This window comes from Artibeus jamaicensis, unplaced genomic scaffold (genome assembly GCF_021234435.1).
Source record: "Artibeus jamaicensis isolate MK-2021 breed Jamaican fruit bat unplaced genomic scaffold, CSHL_Jam_final scaffold_369, whole genome shotgun sequence".
In the NCBI taxonomy this organism is placed as follows: domain Eukaryota; kingdom Metazoa; phylum Chordata; class Mammalia; order Chiroptera; family Phyllostomidae; genus Artibeus; species Artibeus jamaicensis.
In genome coordinates, this window is record NW_026522042.1 from 40320375 (window position 1) to 40337157 (window position 16783).

The 16783-nt window shown below is 35.9% G+C and overlaps 1 protein-coding gene across 8 annotated transcripts in view; it reads left to right on the plus strand.

Annotated features, from left to right (window-relative positions):
• ERBIN (erbb2 interacting protein) overlaps window positions 1-16783 on the plus strand; it is a 117180-nt gene that overhangs the window by 47837 nt on the left and 52560 nt on the right. For all 8 annotated transcript variants that reach the window (XM_053657424.1, XM_037150807.2, XM_037150803.2 and 5 more), the window contains 2 exons: window positions 5359-5556; window positions 8574-8691. In XM_053657424.1, coding sequence (XP_053513399.1) covers window positions 5368-5556; window positions 8574-8691 — 307 coding nt within the window. In that variant the 5' untranslated portion in view covers window positions 5359-5367. The remainder of the gene's footprint in view (window positions 1-5358; window positions 5557-8573; window positions 8692-16783) is intronic.

Consider the following 16783-nt stretch of genomic DNA (forward strand, 5'->3'; position numbering starts at 1 on the left):
AACAGTAACTACAGTATGATAAACCATAATAATAGTTGACACATCTCACCAGCGTTGTCCCATGGAACTTCGGTGATATACATGTTTTGTATCTTCTCTTATTTCATACAGTAAACATAGTCAGATGTGGCCATTGAGCATTTAAAATACGGTTAGTGCAACTGAAAAAGTAGATTTAAAGTTTTATTTAGTTTAACTTGAACTTTAAGGTTAAAATGACACATGCATTGAGGAGTTACCATATTGGATAGAGCAAATGAGAACTCTTGCTCATTGTCCTTAGGTATCTTTAATTCATTATCAGTTGAAGTCTTTGGATTTCTTAAACAAAACATTTTATTTAAAAAAGTTTTTTTTTTAACTCACAATAAAATTGCTTATTTATAAAAAAATCCTCACTCAAGGATATGTTTATTGATTTTAGAAAGAAGAAAGATAGATATTGATGTGAGAGAGAAACATCGATTAGCCGCCTCCTGTATGCACCCCAACTGGGGATCTAACCCACAGTCTACATATGTGCACTGACCAGGGATTGAACCTGCAACCTTTTGGTGTACGGGATGTTATCAAACAACTGAGTCACCTGGCCAGGGCACTGCTTATTCTTAAAATTAAACTCCTTTATCTAAACATAGACTTTAAATAAGCATTCAGTAGGCTTTTCTGGATATTTGTTGGCAAGATTTTTAAAATTATTTTCATTCAGGTATAATTGACATATTAGTTTCAGGTTTACATCATAATGATTTGATATTTGCATGTATAACAAAACGATCACCACAATAACGTTAACATATATCATAACACATAAGTTTAAGCTTTTTTCTTGCGATGAAAACATTTAAGATCTCTTAGCAACTTTCAAATATGCAATACCATATTATTAACTAGGTACCATCCTGTGTATTACCTCCTTATGAGACAAAGATTTTAGATAGACATTTGATGTTTGACCTCATAGTCTAGGGGAAGAAAAATTTTTTATCAACCCTCTTTGGGTTTCTGGATGGGTTTGAAAATTAAACGGACAAATATTAACAGGAGAAAAGCGTGCAGATTTATTTAATATAAGTTTTATGTGACACATGAGCCTTCACACAGGAATGAAGACCCAAAGAAACTGTTAAACATGAGTATTTTTATGCTAGGTTTGATGAAGAGTGGACAGTCATATATAAATATGATAGGTCACTGGAATTCTAGTCAATATAGAGGCATAGGTAAACACAGCTTGCCTCTTTGCACAACCACATCAAAATTACAATGGTAGAAAAACTGTCACCCAGAACCATCAGAAATTGAGTTGAATGGAAGTCTGACAACTGTGGAATTAAAGAATCCACGTCTATCCAGACTGGTGGGAAGGTGGAGATGTAGATATACAGAACGGGCTGGTCCCATACCCATGTGTGGCATATAAAAATTTGGGAGGGACATCTCAGGAGTCTAGGGCTCCCAGCCCTACACCAGGCCTCCCAGCACAGAGTTCCAGTGCCAGGAAGATAAGTCCCCATAATTTCTGGCTAAAGAAACTAGTGGGTTGGTAAGAGAAATGTCTAGATTTCCAAGAAGTTCCTGTTAAAGAACCCACAGAAGACTAACCCAGGCTCACTACCTGTGAGCTCCAGCACTAGAGTAGCAGCTTGAAAGGCACCAGTAGCATATGGGGAGGAGCTGAAGTGTCTTCATTCAGGGCAAGAGCTGGGGGATAGCTTTCTCCTAGATAGATGAGCTGGCAGAGGCCATTATTCCTTTTCTGAACCCTCCCCCCACAGAGCCATGGAGCCACGGAGCTCACAGGCTTTTGCCGGATCTGAGGGTACATCAACCTGACTAACAGTTTTTGCCTTACCCTGGTGATTTTCTGAGGCTCAGCCCCACCCAGCTTACAGACCCACCCAAGCTGTTAACAGTGGCTTTTCCATATGAGTGGCTTGTCTACATTCATGCTTCCTGTCTTCCTAAATCCTTTCAAACAAGTAACAGCCAGTTTAGTGAGCTCCCAGCTCCCAAACCTCTGGCTGAGTGACCTCAGGTCTGTCACTAGCAGCGAGGAGCCTAAATTCACAGCTCGGCTTTGGGAATTTCCAAGCCCAGTACAAGCAGCAGCCACCTGCAGAATGCCTTGTAGGTCTTGCAGGGTAGCCCAAGGCAAAACGAGTGGTAGCTGACCTTAGTCTGCATCATCCAGGTAACCCCGCACACCCATTGGACAGCTACAGATCACATTGGAACACGACTACCCTACCCCTGCACAGCTGATCCTGCATGGAGGGCAGATGTTGGGGTCAGTGGCCATAGCTAGTCCTTGCAGCTAACTGGTCTGGGTAAATTTCTTTCATTTGACCTACCAACAACAGTCGAGGCTCCAGTACAAGAAGAGGGTGTACTCAACCCACATGTAGGGCATACCTCATGTACCCAGCTTGGGTTGGGTAAGAGGGAAGGCTGTGACACTGAACCCTATAGGACACCTATTACATTAGGTCATGCTACCAAAACATGGAATCATAGCAGCAGCTGTACCTAATACATAGAAACACACACAAGGAGGCTGCCAAAATGAGGAGACAAAGAAACATGGCCTAAATGAAAGACCAGATCAGTACTCCTGAAAAAGAGCTAAATGAAGTGGAGATAAGCAGCCTTTCAGATGCAGAGTTCAAAACACTGGTTATAAGGGTGCTTAAGGAATTTGGTGAGTACCTACAAGCATAAAAAAGATCCAGGCAGAAATGAAGGATATATTAATTGAAATAAGTAACAATTTACAGGGAAATAACAGTTTAGTGGATGAAGCCAAGAATCAAATCAATGATTTGGAACATAAGGAAGTAAAAAAACAACCAATCAGAACAACAACAAGAAAAAATAAGACAAAAAATGAGGATAGTGTAAGCAGCCTTTAGGGCAACTTTAAGTGTTCCTGCATTTGCCTCATTGAGAGCTAGAAGGATAAGAGAAGAAGCAAGAAATTGGTAGTCTGTTTGAAAAAATAATGAAGGAAAACTTTCCTAATTGTGTGAAGGAAATAGACACGCTAGTCCAGGAAGCACAGAGAGTCCCAAACAAGATGGATGCAAAGAGGCCTACTCTAAGACACATTATAATTAAAGTGCCAAAAGTTAAAGATAAGGAGAGAATCTTAATAGCAAGAGAAAAGCAGTAATCTACCGAAAACTCCCCTTAAGACTGTCAGCTGATTTCTCAAAAGAAACTTTGCAGGCTAGAAGGGGTTGGCAAGAAATACTCAAAGTCATGAAAAGCAGCAGCATGTAGCGAAGAATGGTCTACCCAGCAAAGCTATCATTTAAAATTGAAGGGCAGAAAAAGAGCTTCCCAGACAATAAAAACTAAAGGAATTCATCATCATCAATTACATTTCATTTCATCAATTACATTGCATTTCATATGATAATGGTATTATATGAAATGTTAAAGGGAGTTATTTAAGATCAAAACTATGAACATTAAAATGGCAATAAATATATAACTATCAACAGTGGAAGCATGCAAGAGAGACAGACAGAATTACGGATACAGAGAGCATTTTGATGTCAGATGGAAGCAGGGTTTGGGGCAATGGGTGAGAGGTGAGTGGATTAAGAAGTACAAATAGGGAGTTACAGAATAGCTATGGGGTTGTAAAGTACAGTGTAGGTAATGTAATATCCAAAGTACTTATATGCATGACCCAAGGACACAAACAATGGTGGGGGAATTGTTTGAAGAAGTAGGGGGTGCTGGGTAGAGGCATTCAAAGGGGAGAAAATTGGGACAAATGTAATACCATAATTGATAAAACGAGGGGAATGTAGCAAGTCCAGTTTGTTAGGATTCTTCTCCTTTGTCCTCAGAGATAAGGCTGTTTTTTTTCCATCTGGGCATAGGAGGGTGCCTTTCACCTGAAGAATTATGCCCTCTTCAGGGGAGAATGGTAGGGCAAGGTCAGAGCTGTCTTGCTATATCTGCTGTTTTCTCAAATTCATTTTAAAGTACTCAAGATGTCATATTTGGGCATAGTATATCCTGAATCCCTGAGTAGACCTATTGGTGAATTCATTTTGAGCACCCGAGTTCAAGTACATCTTTATATATTGAGAAGCAATATAGTGTAGTAAGGGCACAGAATCAATTTTTTTGAAAAATAGGGATAATAGTACATTTCTTTAAAAGATATATGAGGATGAAATGAGAATAATGTGCGTAGTTTATCTGAAGAATTTGGCACATTGCGTGGCGCTTGGTGATTGAGTAAGAGTAGTTAGATCTTTAACAAGATTCCTGTGGAAGTACTAATCCTATTGTTGATAAGCACTTTCTGAGTACCACCATATCACTTGAATCAGAAGAGTGAGAAGCAGTGCCTTGCAGAGCCATATTGGAAACAAACAAAAGAAAAAATCAGTAATACTAGTCCTATTTTTATTTAAAAATTAACCATTTTCATAAATGGATTGTTTTAGATTTAAAAAATATATTGCTTTTAAATATTAAATGTGATTGGAGGTAGTTTTTTAGTGCCTCCTTATATTTTGTGCTAGATTCATTGCCTTTATGGCTTCAACCTAGTCCTGTGCCTGGTTAGAAGTAATCTAATAGTCTATCAAGAATTTATTATTTTACAAAGTTTTGATAACACTAACAGTTACTCTTATTTATTGAAGGGGACTCTTCTTGGCTGATATAATCTTAGTCTAGTTAGAATTAACCTATATACGTACGTTGTGTTCTTAATAAAATTAGCCTTGAGAATTTTTACTAGCTCAGAATTGAGCCTTTCCCCCAGTTAGTTTGAAATAATGAAGTCTGTACATTACTGAAGCAAGTTGTATTCTCTTTGAGACCTATAAGTTCGTTAGAAAATTAAAGGACCACTACTTTGTTGAAACAAAATACACTTGACATAAATTGGAATTTTGATGTGAAAGAGTTGTGGAAAAATTAAAGGGTGACTGATTCTGATGGCTGGTGAGGAATAACTGAAAATATTTTTGCATTCTCATTTCCCACTGAAAACTGCAAGTAGTCAGATTCTTAATTAAGAAACAGCTCTTAGTCACAAACTAAATATCTTTGTTGTTGAAGATGAGTAAAACTCATAAAGTATGGTTCTTATAGAAACATGATTACTTAATGGGTTGTAAAGTACAGAAGTTTCTTGAGTTCAGTTTGAAATTCAGTATATATAAATTGTATAGCACAGCAACGTTAAGTGCATTTCATTGAGCATTGAGAATGGAGGTATTTGTGATATGTAAATTGTAATAAATGAATTAGAACAATTTGTTTTGCAAAGTTATTGGTTATGACATGTATGTTTTAACTAGATTTATTTTTATTTGAATATTGCAGTGTCTAAAAATGACTACAAAACGAAGTCTGTTTGTGCGGTTGGTACCCTGTCGATGCCTACGAGGGGAGGAGGAGACTGTCACTACTCTTGATTATTCCCATTGCAGTTTGGAACAGGTTCCCAAAGAGATTTTTACTTTTGAAAAAACTTTGGAGGAGCTCTATTTGGACGCTAATCAGATTGAAGAACTTCCAAAGGTATGTTAATACAGTCATTCAGGAATTCTTTTTGGTTACTTTTATGCATAGAATATGATATTCTTAATGTTGCCATAATGCTGCTGATATGTATGTGTGCATTGTTTCCCCTTTTTTTTTTGGCCTTAATTTTATCTTAAGGAATGCAGCACAGTTCACATGTTTTTAACCCCTTTGTCTTCATGTTAACTGCTTGAATACTTGTGGAAATATAGTCAAACCTCAGTTCTCCCATCTTAAACAATTTGGTTTTCCACCAAGTTATTCACAGAAAAAATGTGTTGGTTGTCAGACAAAACTTTGGTTCTTGACCCAACAGCCCTTTTATGCTGATTCCTGTATGATCAGTCTTAGGTCTCTGTAGTGACAAGGGAGAGAATGTACCAGTAAGAGTACAATTCTGTTTTTGAACAAGTCACTTCTCAAACATTTTCCTGAAACAAATTAAGTTCAAGAACTGAGGTTCTACTGTAACTTAAAATTTTCTATGTAATTTCATTATTGTTGTAGCCACTAAGGTATGTAATAAAATTACACAACTTCTGCAGGCAATAGACTTAACTAGACAAAGAATTGAAACTAGTTTTCTTTTTGCGCGAGCTGGGCAGCTCAGTTGGGATGGAACGGCATCCCCAATAAGCTGAGGTTGCAGGTTTACTCTCTGGTCAGGACATATATGAGAATCAACCAATAAATGGCATATGTAAGTGGTGCAACAAACTGATATTTCTCTCTTCCCTCTTTCCTTCCTCTCTCTAAAATCAGTTCAAATAAAAATATATTTTTTTCTAAGTTAAAGACACATTAAAAATTCATCACATTATAATTTTGTTGTTAAACACCTTTTTTGAGGTAATATTCTGTTTACTCCATTTTGTTTGGAGAGGTTTATGAGGTCTTAAAATTTCTGAAATAGTAACAACTACAAGGAGCAAGTTGGTTTGTTGCCTTGAAACATCTCATATTACCAATTTATTAGCTAAAAATTTTCAGTGACTACTATTTTCCCTTAAATCTTAACCCCTCTATATTCTCTTTCTACTCAATTTCTTGTTTTTTATTTTTTAAATGGAAAAGCTGCAATAGCCCTAATTTAATTGTTAGAATCATTTATTGCCCAAACAGTGTTTTTCAAACTTGTGCATGGACACATGGGTGGCTTAAAAATCTATTTAATATGTGTGCATTTCCAAATAACAGGTTCTTATTTGGACTGGCAAATTTAGAACACAAAAATATAGCATACCCAGTTAAACAGTTTTCAGATAAACAATGAATAGTTTTTCAATATAAGTGTGTCTTATGTAATATATAGGACCTAAGTTTACTTTAAAAATTATTCTTTATCTGAAATCCAAATTTAATCATCCTGTATTTTACCTGACAACCCTATCTTTAATGGAGTAGAAAATAGAGGGTGTTGCATGTACCCATTTTTACATGAATATTTGTTTCAGGTTTGTGTGTGTGTGTACCTACTGGATGGCAGTGTTTTGAAAGAGGCTTTTCTTTTCGTGGCCAGTAGTAAAAGCATTTTAAAATTCAGTGCCATCCCAGGTTACCTTACAAAGAAATCTGTATATGGCTATGGATAAAATATTAAAGGTTGTGGTTTGCATGTTTATATTACTTCCCTAGGTTGTGATAAGCTGCTTTATAATGTACTTTTTCCTTCTATGTCGTTCAGCAAATAATTTCTTTCCTAGCTAGTTCTGGAGAATGTGGAGAAAGACTTAAGATTAGTCCATTTTTCTAATCAACACCAGTAGGGCCTCTGTCAGAAACAGAGAGGCTTGCTATGATAGTGCAAAATAACTAAATCACTTATACCTAACAGTTTTTCATTTTTGGAAGTATGCCTTAAATAGCATTCATTATTTATTATGCCATTTTGACAGTCATTTTTGTTGTTGTTGTGGTTTAGTTCTAAAGACTTTCACTTTTTAATATCAGTTTTACAGTCACAACAATATCAAGAGGAAGGTATAAAGATTTCCCATATACCTACTCTGTCCTCATACATGCATGCCCTCGACCATTTTATCCACATCTCCCACCAAAATGGTACATATGTTACAATTGAGGGACCTATGTTGAAAATTGTAATCACCCAAAGTTGATAGTTTGATAGTTTACATTAGGCTTTACCCTTGATACCATACATTCTGTGGGTTTGGACAAATGTATAATGAATGACATGTATCCATTGTTACGGGGTCAAACAAGGTTATTTGCACTACCCTAAAAATCCTCTGTGCTCTATACAGGTATCTCAGTATGAAACTTAGAAGTGGCCCATTTACCTACTACTTTTGGTAAATATATTTTAAGGTCACATTTAATTATTGTAATTTTAGCAAAACAAAATATTTGCTTCCATTTTTATTTCATTGTTCTATATCAGAATTCTGTATTTTAAGTAATTTTGTTTTTATTATTTTTAAAATGTTAATTGATTTTTAGAGAGAGAGGGAGCAAGGGAGAGAGTGTGAGAGGAGAGAAACATCAGTTTGTTTTTCCACTTACGCATTCATTGGTTGCTTCTTACACATGCCCTGACTGGGGATTGATTGTGCAACCTTGGTGTGTTGGGATGCTCCAACCAACTGAGCTACCCCAGCCAGGGGCATTTTGAGTCACTTTAGCTCAATTGTACTTACTTTAATTTATGTAAATTTTTATTTTGGAAATAAGGGTGCTTGAAATACAAGCTCCAAAATTTGCAATATTTAACTACCACTTATTTTTTACTACCTCAAGCAGAGAATACAACCATATACTTATTCTCACTAAGTGCATTTTGCTTAGAGTAGAAGTTTGAGGATGATAAATCATTCTGAGTAGTTTGATTGAGTTCAGATTCATAAGAGCATAAAAAATAAGAAATCTTCCCTGGTATTAGTGTAGGTATAACTCATTCACTTTTAAATAATAGTATTTATTTGTATAAAGGTTCGTAAATGAAATATTTAAGGAAACTTAAACAATCACAGTTCTTTCTTCCCTTGTTTCAATAGCAACTTTTTAACTGTCAATCTCTACACAAACTGAGTTTGCCAGACAATGATTTAACAACACTACCAGCATCTATTGCGAATCTCATTAATCTCAGGGAACTGGATGTCAGCAAGAATGGTAAGATTTCCCACCCTGCCCCCTCAGTTTTTGTACTTGGGAGCATGTTATATTATTAAGATTTCTATTGTGTTTTAACAAATAAAAAATAAAAAGTAGCTTCCCTATATGTAAAATTGTATATAAGTGATCTCTATAAGCAAGGTAGAAAATTAGTGTTAAAGAATTAAAATGACCTTTTAGTTAAAATGCTGTGATATGTACATGTACATATTCATATATCCTTAAATTATGTATTCATATTTTTGCCCTATTGTAATGGTGAGAAATGAGCAACGACTGTAATGTCTGTTGTTGATTACACAGCTCGATATATCAATACTGTAGCTCCATTATTTACAGTGTACCTAAAGGGAAAAATTGTGCAACATTATAAATGAATTGAACATGAATAAGTTATTTAATTTATTGAGAGACCACTCTGTACTAAGTACTTTATTGGGAGCTAAAAATACAGTTAAGGATGAGGTATATAAAAGATATGATCACTGTTCTCCTGGGATGTATAGTCTTGGTTTAGTTTGATATACATTGAAGAAAGCGAAAGATTTATTTCAAAATGTTAAATTACTTACCTTAGGGAGAGAGAGGTAGACACTTGAAAGTTTAAGAATGAGTATGTATTTCTTTTATAATTACGAAAAAAAGGGGAAATAAGAATAAATTTTAAATGCTGTGCCCAAAGATAAGACTTCAATGAATACTCAGTTTTCAGTCATATTTAATAATTCTTCAAGACAGTTGGAGGAAATCTTTATAAACAAACCTCAAAAAATTAGTGCAGTAGTGCTAGGAATTACCTGGTAATCATGTATCACAGTCATTGGTTCTAAAGTTACTTGTCTTGATGATATGAGCATCTAGCAGTAATCCTAGTATGTCAGTTTTCCTAAATTTCAAGGCTCATTATGAAAACCACTTTAGGAAATATTAAAAGAGTCATCCAGTCTTCACAATTAACAGTTAACTTTGGCAAATGAAATAACCACTGTGTCTGCCTATCTTCATAAAAAAACAAAAGTTACTTTAAAATAAAATATATAAATTTATTGAATACCTTTATTTACTGAATCCTAATATCTTAGTTGTGGGCAAGCCATATCAAACAATTGAATTGTATATTTTGTAGGAAATTGTATATTTTATAAGAATTGTATATTTTATATTTTATTTTAAAATTTATAGTAAATTTATATTTTATAGGAATTGTATATTTTAACACTTCAGTTTTAAGAAAGAAATCCTCTTTAAGAAGGATTTATATATGTGTGTATAATATATTTATATTCACTATAGTTTCAGTTTAGTCTTATAGTAATTTGTGCCCTATTGAGTTTCAGTTGTCAATAACCAATAAATTTTAGGTTTAAAAGTAGTTTGGTTGACCTTTGAACAATTCGAGGCTTGTGGGGCTTAGGAGTCTAGATCAGTCATACAATTGTGTATAACTTTATTTTGCCCTCTGCATGTGCAAATTCTGAGCCACAGATTGAAAGTACGTATTTAACCTTTTTAAAATGAGTCATTTAAGTTTGCAGTTTAAAATGTTTTGTTATATATTGTGTTTTAAATGAAATGTTTTTAATTTAATTATTACATGATTGAATTCATTTATATCCTTTTTCTCCAGCTTATTTTCATGTGTAAAATAAAATAATGTTCATCAATAAAAATGAATGAAATCTTGTCCTTTGCAACAATATGGATGGACCTATAGGTTATTTTGCTGAGTGAAATAAGTCAGACAGAGAAAGACAAATGCCATATGATTTCACTTATATGTGGAATCTCAAAAAATCAGAACATAAGCAGATGCATGGATAATAGATAAAAGCTGATGGTTGCCAAATGGGAGGGGTTTGCAGGATGGGAATAAAAAAAGAAGATGGCTCAGGGGAGCCTGATTAAAATTTGGTCAAGGAGAGCATCTTTGTCACCAGCCATCTGGAGCAGAGTGTCACTAGTTGATTCTGGAGAGGTAAGCAGGAAAAATATAAAATAAAGCAAAAATAAAGTTAGCTATTTGTACTGAAATTGCCTTTATTCTCTATAAAACCATTAGGAAGCAGGTTTCTAGGATAGCTATAAAAGGGAGCCGAAATATACTGTATACTTGTAGTAAACAATGGGAGAAAACTGTATTATGGACTCATTTTTATTTTTGTCAAAGCAACATTCACTGAATACTTCTGTGTATTTTCTCCATGTATTTAAGTGAATGATTATCAATCAGTCACTATGGGTATCCATTGTACACAAATTAATAAAAAACTCTACCCAGCTTGCAAGAAAGTGACAGTCTTATTGTGGAGCCCCTTAGTAATTAATCATTAGCACCATTGCCTGATTAGTTGATAAGTGAAACAAAGGAATTAGATTTAATATACACTTGGGGTGGTAGACACAATACAATATACAGATGATGTATTATAGAATCATACCCCTGAAAACTATATATATATATTAAAAACCCTCACCAAAGGATATGTTTATTGATTTTAGAGGAAGGGGAAGAGAGAAATGGAAGGGGTATGGAGAGAGGGGGGAGAGACAGAAACCTCCATCAGTTGTCTCCTGTAAACACCCCACCAGGGATCAAACCTACAACCTAAGTGTGTGCATGCCCTGAGTGGGGATCGGATCCACAACCTTTTGGTGTATGGGATGACAACTGAGCCACCTGTCCAGGGCATGAAATCTATGTAATTTTATTAACCAATGTCACGCTAGCATATTCAAGTTAAAAAAATTTTTAATTAAAAATAAATAAAGAGCTAGGTAAGATTTAGACTGAAAAAAAAAGAATAACATACAATAAATTGTAGCACAGAGCATTCTAGGACTAGCAGTGTCAAGAAAGGTCTAAATTAAGCATAAGGAGGAATTATTGGATCAGAATGTCACTTTCCTGTACCAGTGTTTTCCCAGCTTCCAGAATACTGATGTAATAGTAGATGGTCAGGAAATAATTGCTAAATGAATAAATGCTAAACACAGGGAGGGCCCTACATAAAATCAGTGAGGGATAGAATAGTCTAGACTGATATAAATAATAAACCCCCACATAACAAATGCTATTGTATACCAAGTGTTACAGTAAAAAAAAAAAAAAAGGTTAGTAAATGGAAGTATTATTTCTCAGATTTTTGAAATAATTTGTATTTTTAGTGTTCAGATGACCACCAATTTAGAGGTGGATGGGAGTTGATCCATCTCTACAAGCAGGGGACCCAAAAAGAACCCAGAATTATCTTCTGAATGCGGGCCCCTTATAGCACAGACTTCCCCCACTAGGCGAGTATTCTAGGAACCCATCTGTATACCAGTTGGCACCATGTTGAGAAGCTGCAGTGAAATTTTTTAAAGACTCTTTCAATGCATTTGCCCATCTGTCCATGTGTGATATACGAGTGCACTTGCCCACACCACCCTGAGTGTTCAGCAGTGATGGCCCATGTGCTCCACCGCCCCTACTCATCCAGTCTCACTGCAGCAAGTGTTTTTATTTCCTTGGATGAATAAAAGTCCTCAAAGGGGGAAGTTCTGCTGATGTGAAAGAGGTGAAACAAAAAACTGTATAAACACTTAAAAGGCGTCAAAATTGATGAGTTCAAAAACCCTTTTCAGCAGTGGAAAAAAACATTTTGACAGGTGTATTGCATCAAATAGTACTTTAAAGGTGACTGAAGGTTAAACATGTAAAAATAAATACACAATTTTATAAATAATTATGTTTTTTTGGGGGGGTCCCCCTTCATATGGTAGGAATTGAAGTCACAGTAAATACATTGCTAGTAATTTTATTTTTAAATTTATTTTAATTGTTCAAGTACAGTTTTCTGTCGTTTACTCCTATCCCAGTCTACCCCACTTAGTTTTACTAGTAATTTTTTAAAGCAGAAAACTGATAAATATTTCAAAACTACTTGCTTAGGGTACAATTATTAATATGTGTCTGAAAGCTGATGATAATTTAGAATTACTAATTTCAGAAATACTGATTGGTTACTTCTTTTAAACCACATTCTATGATGTAAAGAACTTTATAATTTAAAAAATATGAAGCATACATTTATATTTGGAAGATGATACAAGCATTACTTTCCATTAAATATTAAAATTATAGAAGTCTAATATAGAAATCTTGAAATCATTCTTTTCCCATATAAAAGTTTTGATGAATAGAATATACTGTAGTCTTAGTCTTTAGTCTTATTTTCCTTAGGTTTTACTAGGTACTAAAAATATAGCTCTTGGAATAATCTTTTATATAGAATATTTCAAGATAATTTACAGACTTTAATCAAAGCCAAAGAAATGAGATATTTAAGTTTTAAAATGAAGTGGGGTGCTAGGGAGATCAGTGTAGAATGTCCTTCCCCTGCCCTCCCTCCAAATGTGGAATGTCTTATATTTTATTAAGAAGTGTATGAGGAGAATTATACACCATATCCAATAACCTTGGTACAACTACTTGCCAATGTGACTTACCTACCAAGAGAAAGGGAAAAAGTGTGCAACTCAGTTTATAAGAGTGACAAACTTTATTTTTTTAATTATATTTTATTGATTATGCTATTAGAGTTGTCCTAGTTTTTCTCCCTTTGCCCAGTACTCCCTTTGCTCCTCTACCCAGTACTCCCCACTCCCACAGGCAATTCCCCCACCATTGCTCATGTCCAGGGGTCATGTGTGTAAGTTAACTACTCTGTTTTCTATACCTGTACTTTACAGCTCTATGGCTATTCTGTAATTATCTATTTGTAATTCTTAATCCCCTCACCTCTTAACACATTACCCCAAACCCTCCTCCCATCTGGCAACCATCAGAGTGCTCTCTGCATCCATGGTGCTGTCTCAGTTCTTCTTGTTTGCTTAGTTTGTTTTTCAGATTCAATTGTTATGTATTTTTTGCCACTCATAGTTTTGAGTGTCTCTTTTATCAGTAAGTCCATTTAACATTTCATGTAATAGTGGTTTGGTGATGATGAACTCCTTCAGATTCTTCTTGTCTGGGAAGCTGTTTATCTGCCTTTTGTTTCTAAATGATAGCTTTGCTGGGTAGAGCAATTCTTGGCTGTAGACCCCTGCTTTTCATGATTTTGAATATTTCTTGCCCAGTCCCTTCTAGCCTGCAAAATTTCTTTTAAGAACTCAGCTGAAAGAAAGTCTTTGGGGAACTCCCCTGTAGGTAACTAACTGCTTTTCTCTTGCTGCTTTTAAGATTCTCTCTTTGTCTTTAACCTTTGGCATTTTAATTATGCTGTGTCTTGGAGTGGGCCTCTTTGCATCCATCTTGTTTGGGACTCTCTGTGCTTCCTGGACTTGCATGTCTATTTTCTTCACCAAATTAGGGAAGTTCTCTTTCATTATTTTTTAAAACAGATTTCCAATTTCTTGCTCTTTATATTCTCTTCCAACTTTATAAAATGACTGTTAGACCTCTTAAAGTTGTCTTAGATGCTGCTTATAGTATCCTCATTTTTTTGGATTCTCTTTTTCTCGTTGTACTGATTAGTTGGTTTTTGGTTCTTTATGTTCCAGATCATTAATTTTGATTCTTGGATTTATCTACTCTACTCTTGTTTCCTATAAATTGTTCTTTATTTCAATGAATGTATTCTTCATTTCTGACTAGATTTTTTCTGTGCTGTTGAGATCTCACTACATTTCCTGAGCATCCTTATAACCAGTATTTAGAACTCTACATCTAATAGATTGCTTATCTCCATTTTGTTAGCTCTTTTTCTGGTGTTTTGATACGTTCTTTCATTTGGGCCATGTTTCTTTGTTTCCTCGTTTTTGCAGCTTCCCTGTATTTGTTTCTATGTATTAGGTAGAGCTGCTTTGACTCCATGTTTTGGTAGCATGGCCTAATGTAGTAGGTGTCCTGCAGGGTCCAATGGCATAGCCAGCCCTGTCACTCCAGCTGGGTACTCGAGGTGTGCCCTTTGTGTGGGCTGAGCCTTGGTTGCTATTGGCAGATCAATGGGAGGGATTTATCCAGGCCCATCACCTTCAAGGACTGGCCGTGATCTCTGACCACCAACCTTGGACCTTTGTGAAGGATCAGCTATGCATGGGCAGGGTGGTGGTGGTGGTCTGTAACTGTCTAGTGAGTGTGCTGACCATGGGGCTTCCAGGATAGTGCAGGCCAAGGTCAGCCAACACCTGTGTTTTGCCTGGGGCCACCCTGTCTGAGCTACAAAGCAATCTGAGATGGCTGCTACTTGTGCTGGGCTGGGAGATTCCCAGGCAAAGCCAAACTATGAATCTAGCTGCTGCTGCCAGTGCTGGGTCTGAGGTTCCCTGAGGCCAGCTGTTGCTTGTTTGAGAGGATTTAGGAAGTTGTGCAGCATGAGCCAAGAACAGCCATTCATTTGGAAAAGCAGCTTGGGTGGGGCCATAAATTGTGTGGAGAGAAACTCTGGGGATCTCCAAGGGAGGTCAAACAGTGTTAGCCAGGTTGATGGAGTCTCAGATATGGCTCCAGCTTGCTGGTTCTGTGGTAGCTGGTAGCAGTTGCCTCTGCTCACCTTGATGCCAACCCTTCAGTTTCTCTCACCATGCCACTGGTGCCTTTCAAGCTGCCATTCTGGTGCTGGAGCCCAGAGGGAGTGAGTCTGAGTTGGTGAGTCTATGCGTGGGTTCTTTAATAGGAACTACTTAGGGCTCCAGAAGTTTCTTCCACTGACTCAATCCCTGCTGATTTTTGCAGCTGGATGTTGTGGAGATTTATCTTTCTGGCAGTGGTACCCAGGGCGGGGGGATTGGTGTGGGGCTGGGACTCCTTGCTCCTGAAATACCCCTCCCAAATTTTTATCCACCCCATCTGGCTAAGGGACCAGCCCATTCTGTGTCTGCACACCTCCTACCATTGTGGATGGATGTGGTTTCTTTAATTCCATAGTTATCAGACTGCTATTCAACTTGATTTCTGATGCTTCTGAGTAATGAAGCATTGTTCTTACATTTAGTTGTAATTTTGATGCAGTTGTACGAAAACAGTGAGGCATGTCTGCCTACAGTGCCATCTTTATTGGGAGTCTTGCCAAGAGTGGTAAACTTTAATAATAAAACTAAATAGAGACTGTTTAAAGTGAATTTTTGAAGAGTCCTGCTAGGATGACACAGATGGTTCTGCAGTAGATCTGACCTCTCATCGGGCTGGCCCAGGCATTGCAGGCGTGTTCTTTCACGACAATGCAGGGGACCTGAGAACAGTGGGAATTGGCCAGGACCTGTTTTGAACACTTGATTTCATCAACTCTTCTAAAGTTTCATTGGCTACAGCAGAACATATGGTTGAGCTCAGATTTAGATTAGTGAAATTATATTTCACATTTTAAAAAACTTCTATTGAATTTATTGGGGTTACACTGGTTAATAAAATTACATTGATTTAATGTGTAGTACTTCACATTTTGATGGAAGAGGCTGGAACATCAAATTGCAGAGAGTTGAATAGGGGATGAGGCCATTAATGTAATCAATCTATTGCACGTATGTAGAAAATGACAAAAACTACCTGGTATGACTGATACAGAGGAAAAGCTTAGAAGTGTGACAGAAAGGGCTGTCCAGCAACATAACCATATGCGAATTTGGAATATGACAGGTACCTCTACAAATCAATGGAATAAGGAAAACAAAGATTTTATAAATATTGGCACAATGTATTTACACGGGAAAAAGTCTCTTTAAAAATAGAGATTTTACAGTATATACTAAAATAAATTGCAGATGCATTAAGGACAGTCATATAAAACAAAATTACTATTACACAGTAGAGGACTTCAGTGTAGAACAGATTTTTTATTTAACAAAATCACAGCAATAAAGGATAAAATTTTCACACAACAAAATATATAAATATAAATAATAAATTACAAGCTGTGGGAAAACACTTGATGTTCTAGTAGTTATAAAGAATGCTTAGAAGTAATTAAAGATAGTTCAGTAGAAACGGTAGTGAATAGGGACTTCAAAGTAAAAGAAATGAAAATGATGAGTAAACACAAAAATGTTTTCAGTATCACTAGAAAATATCAGTGAAATACCTAGTTTTAATTTATATTTCTATTTCTCATGA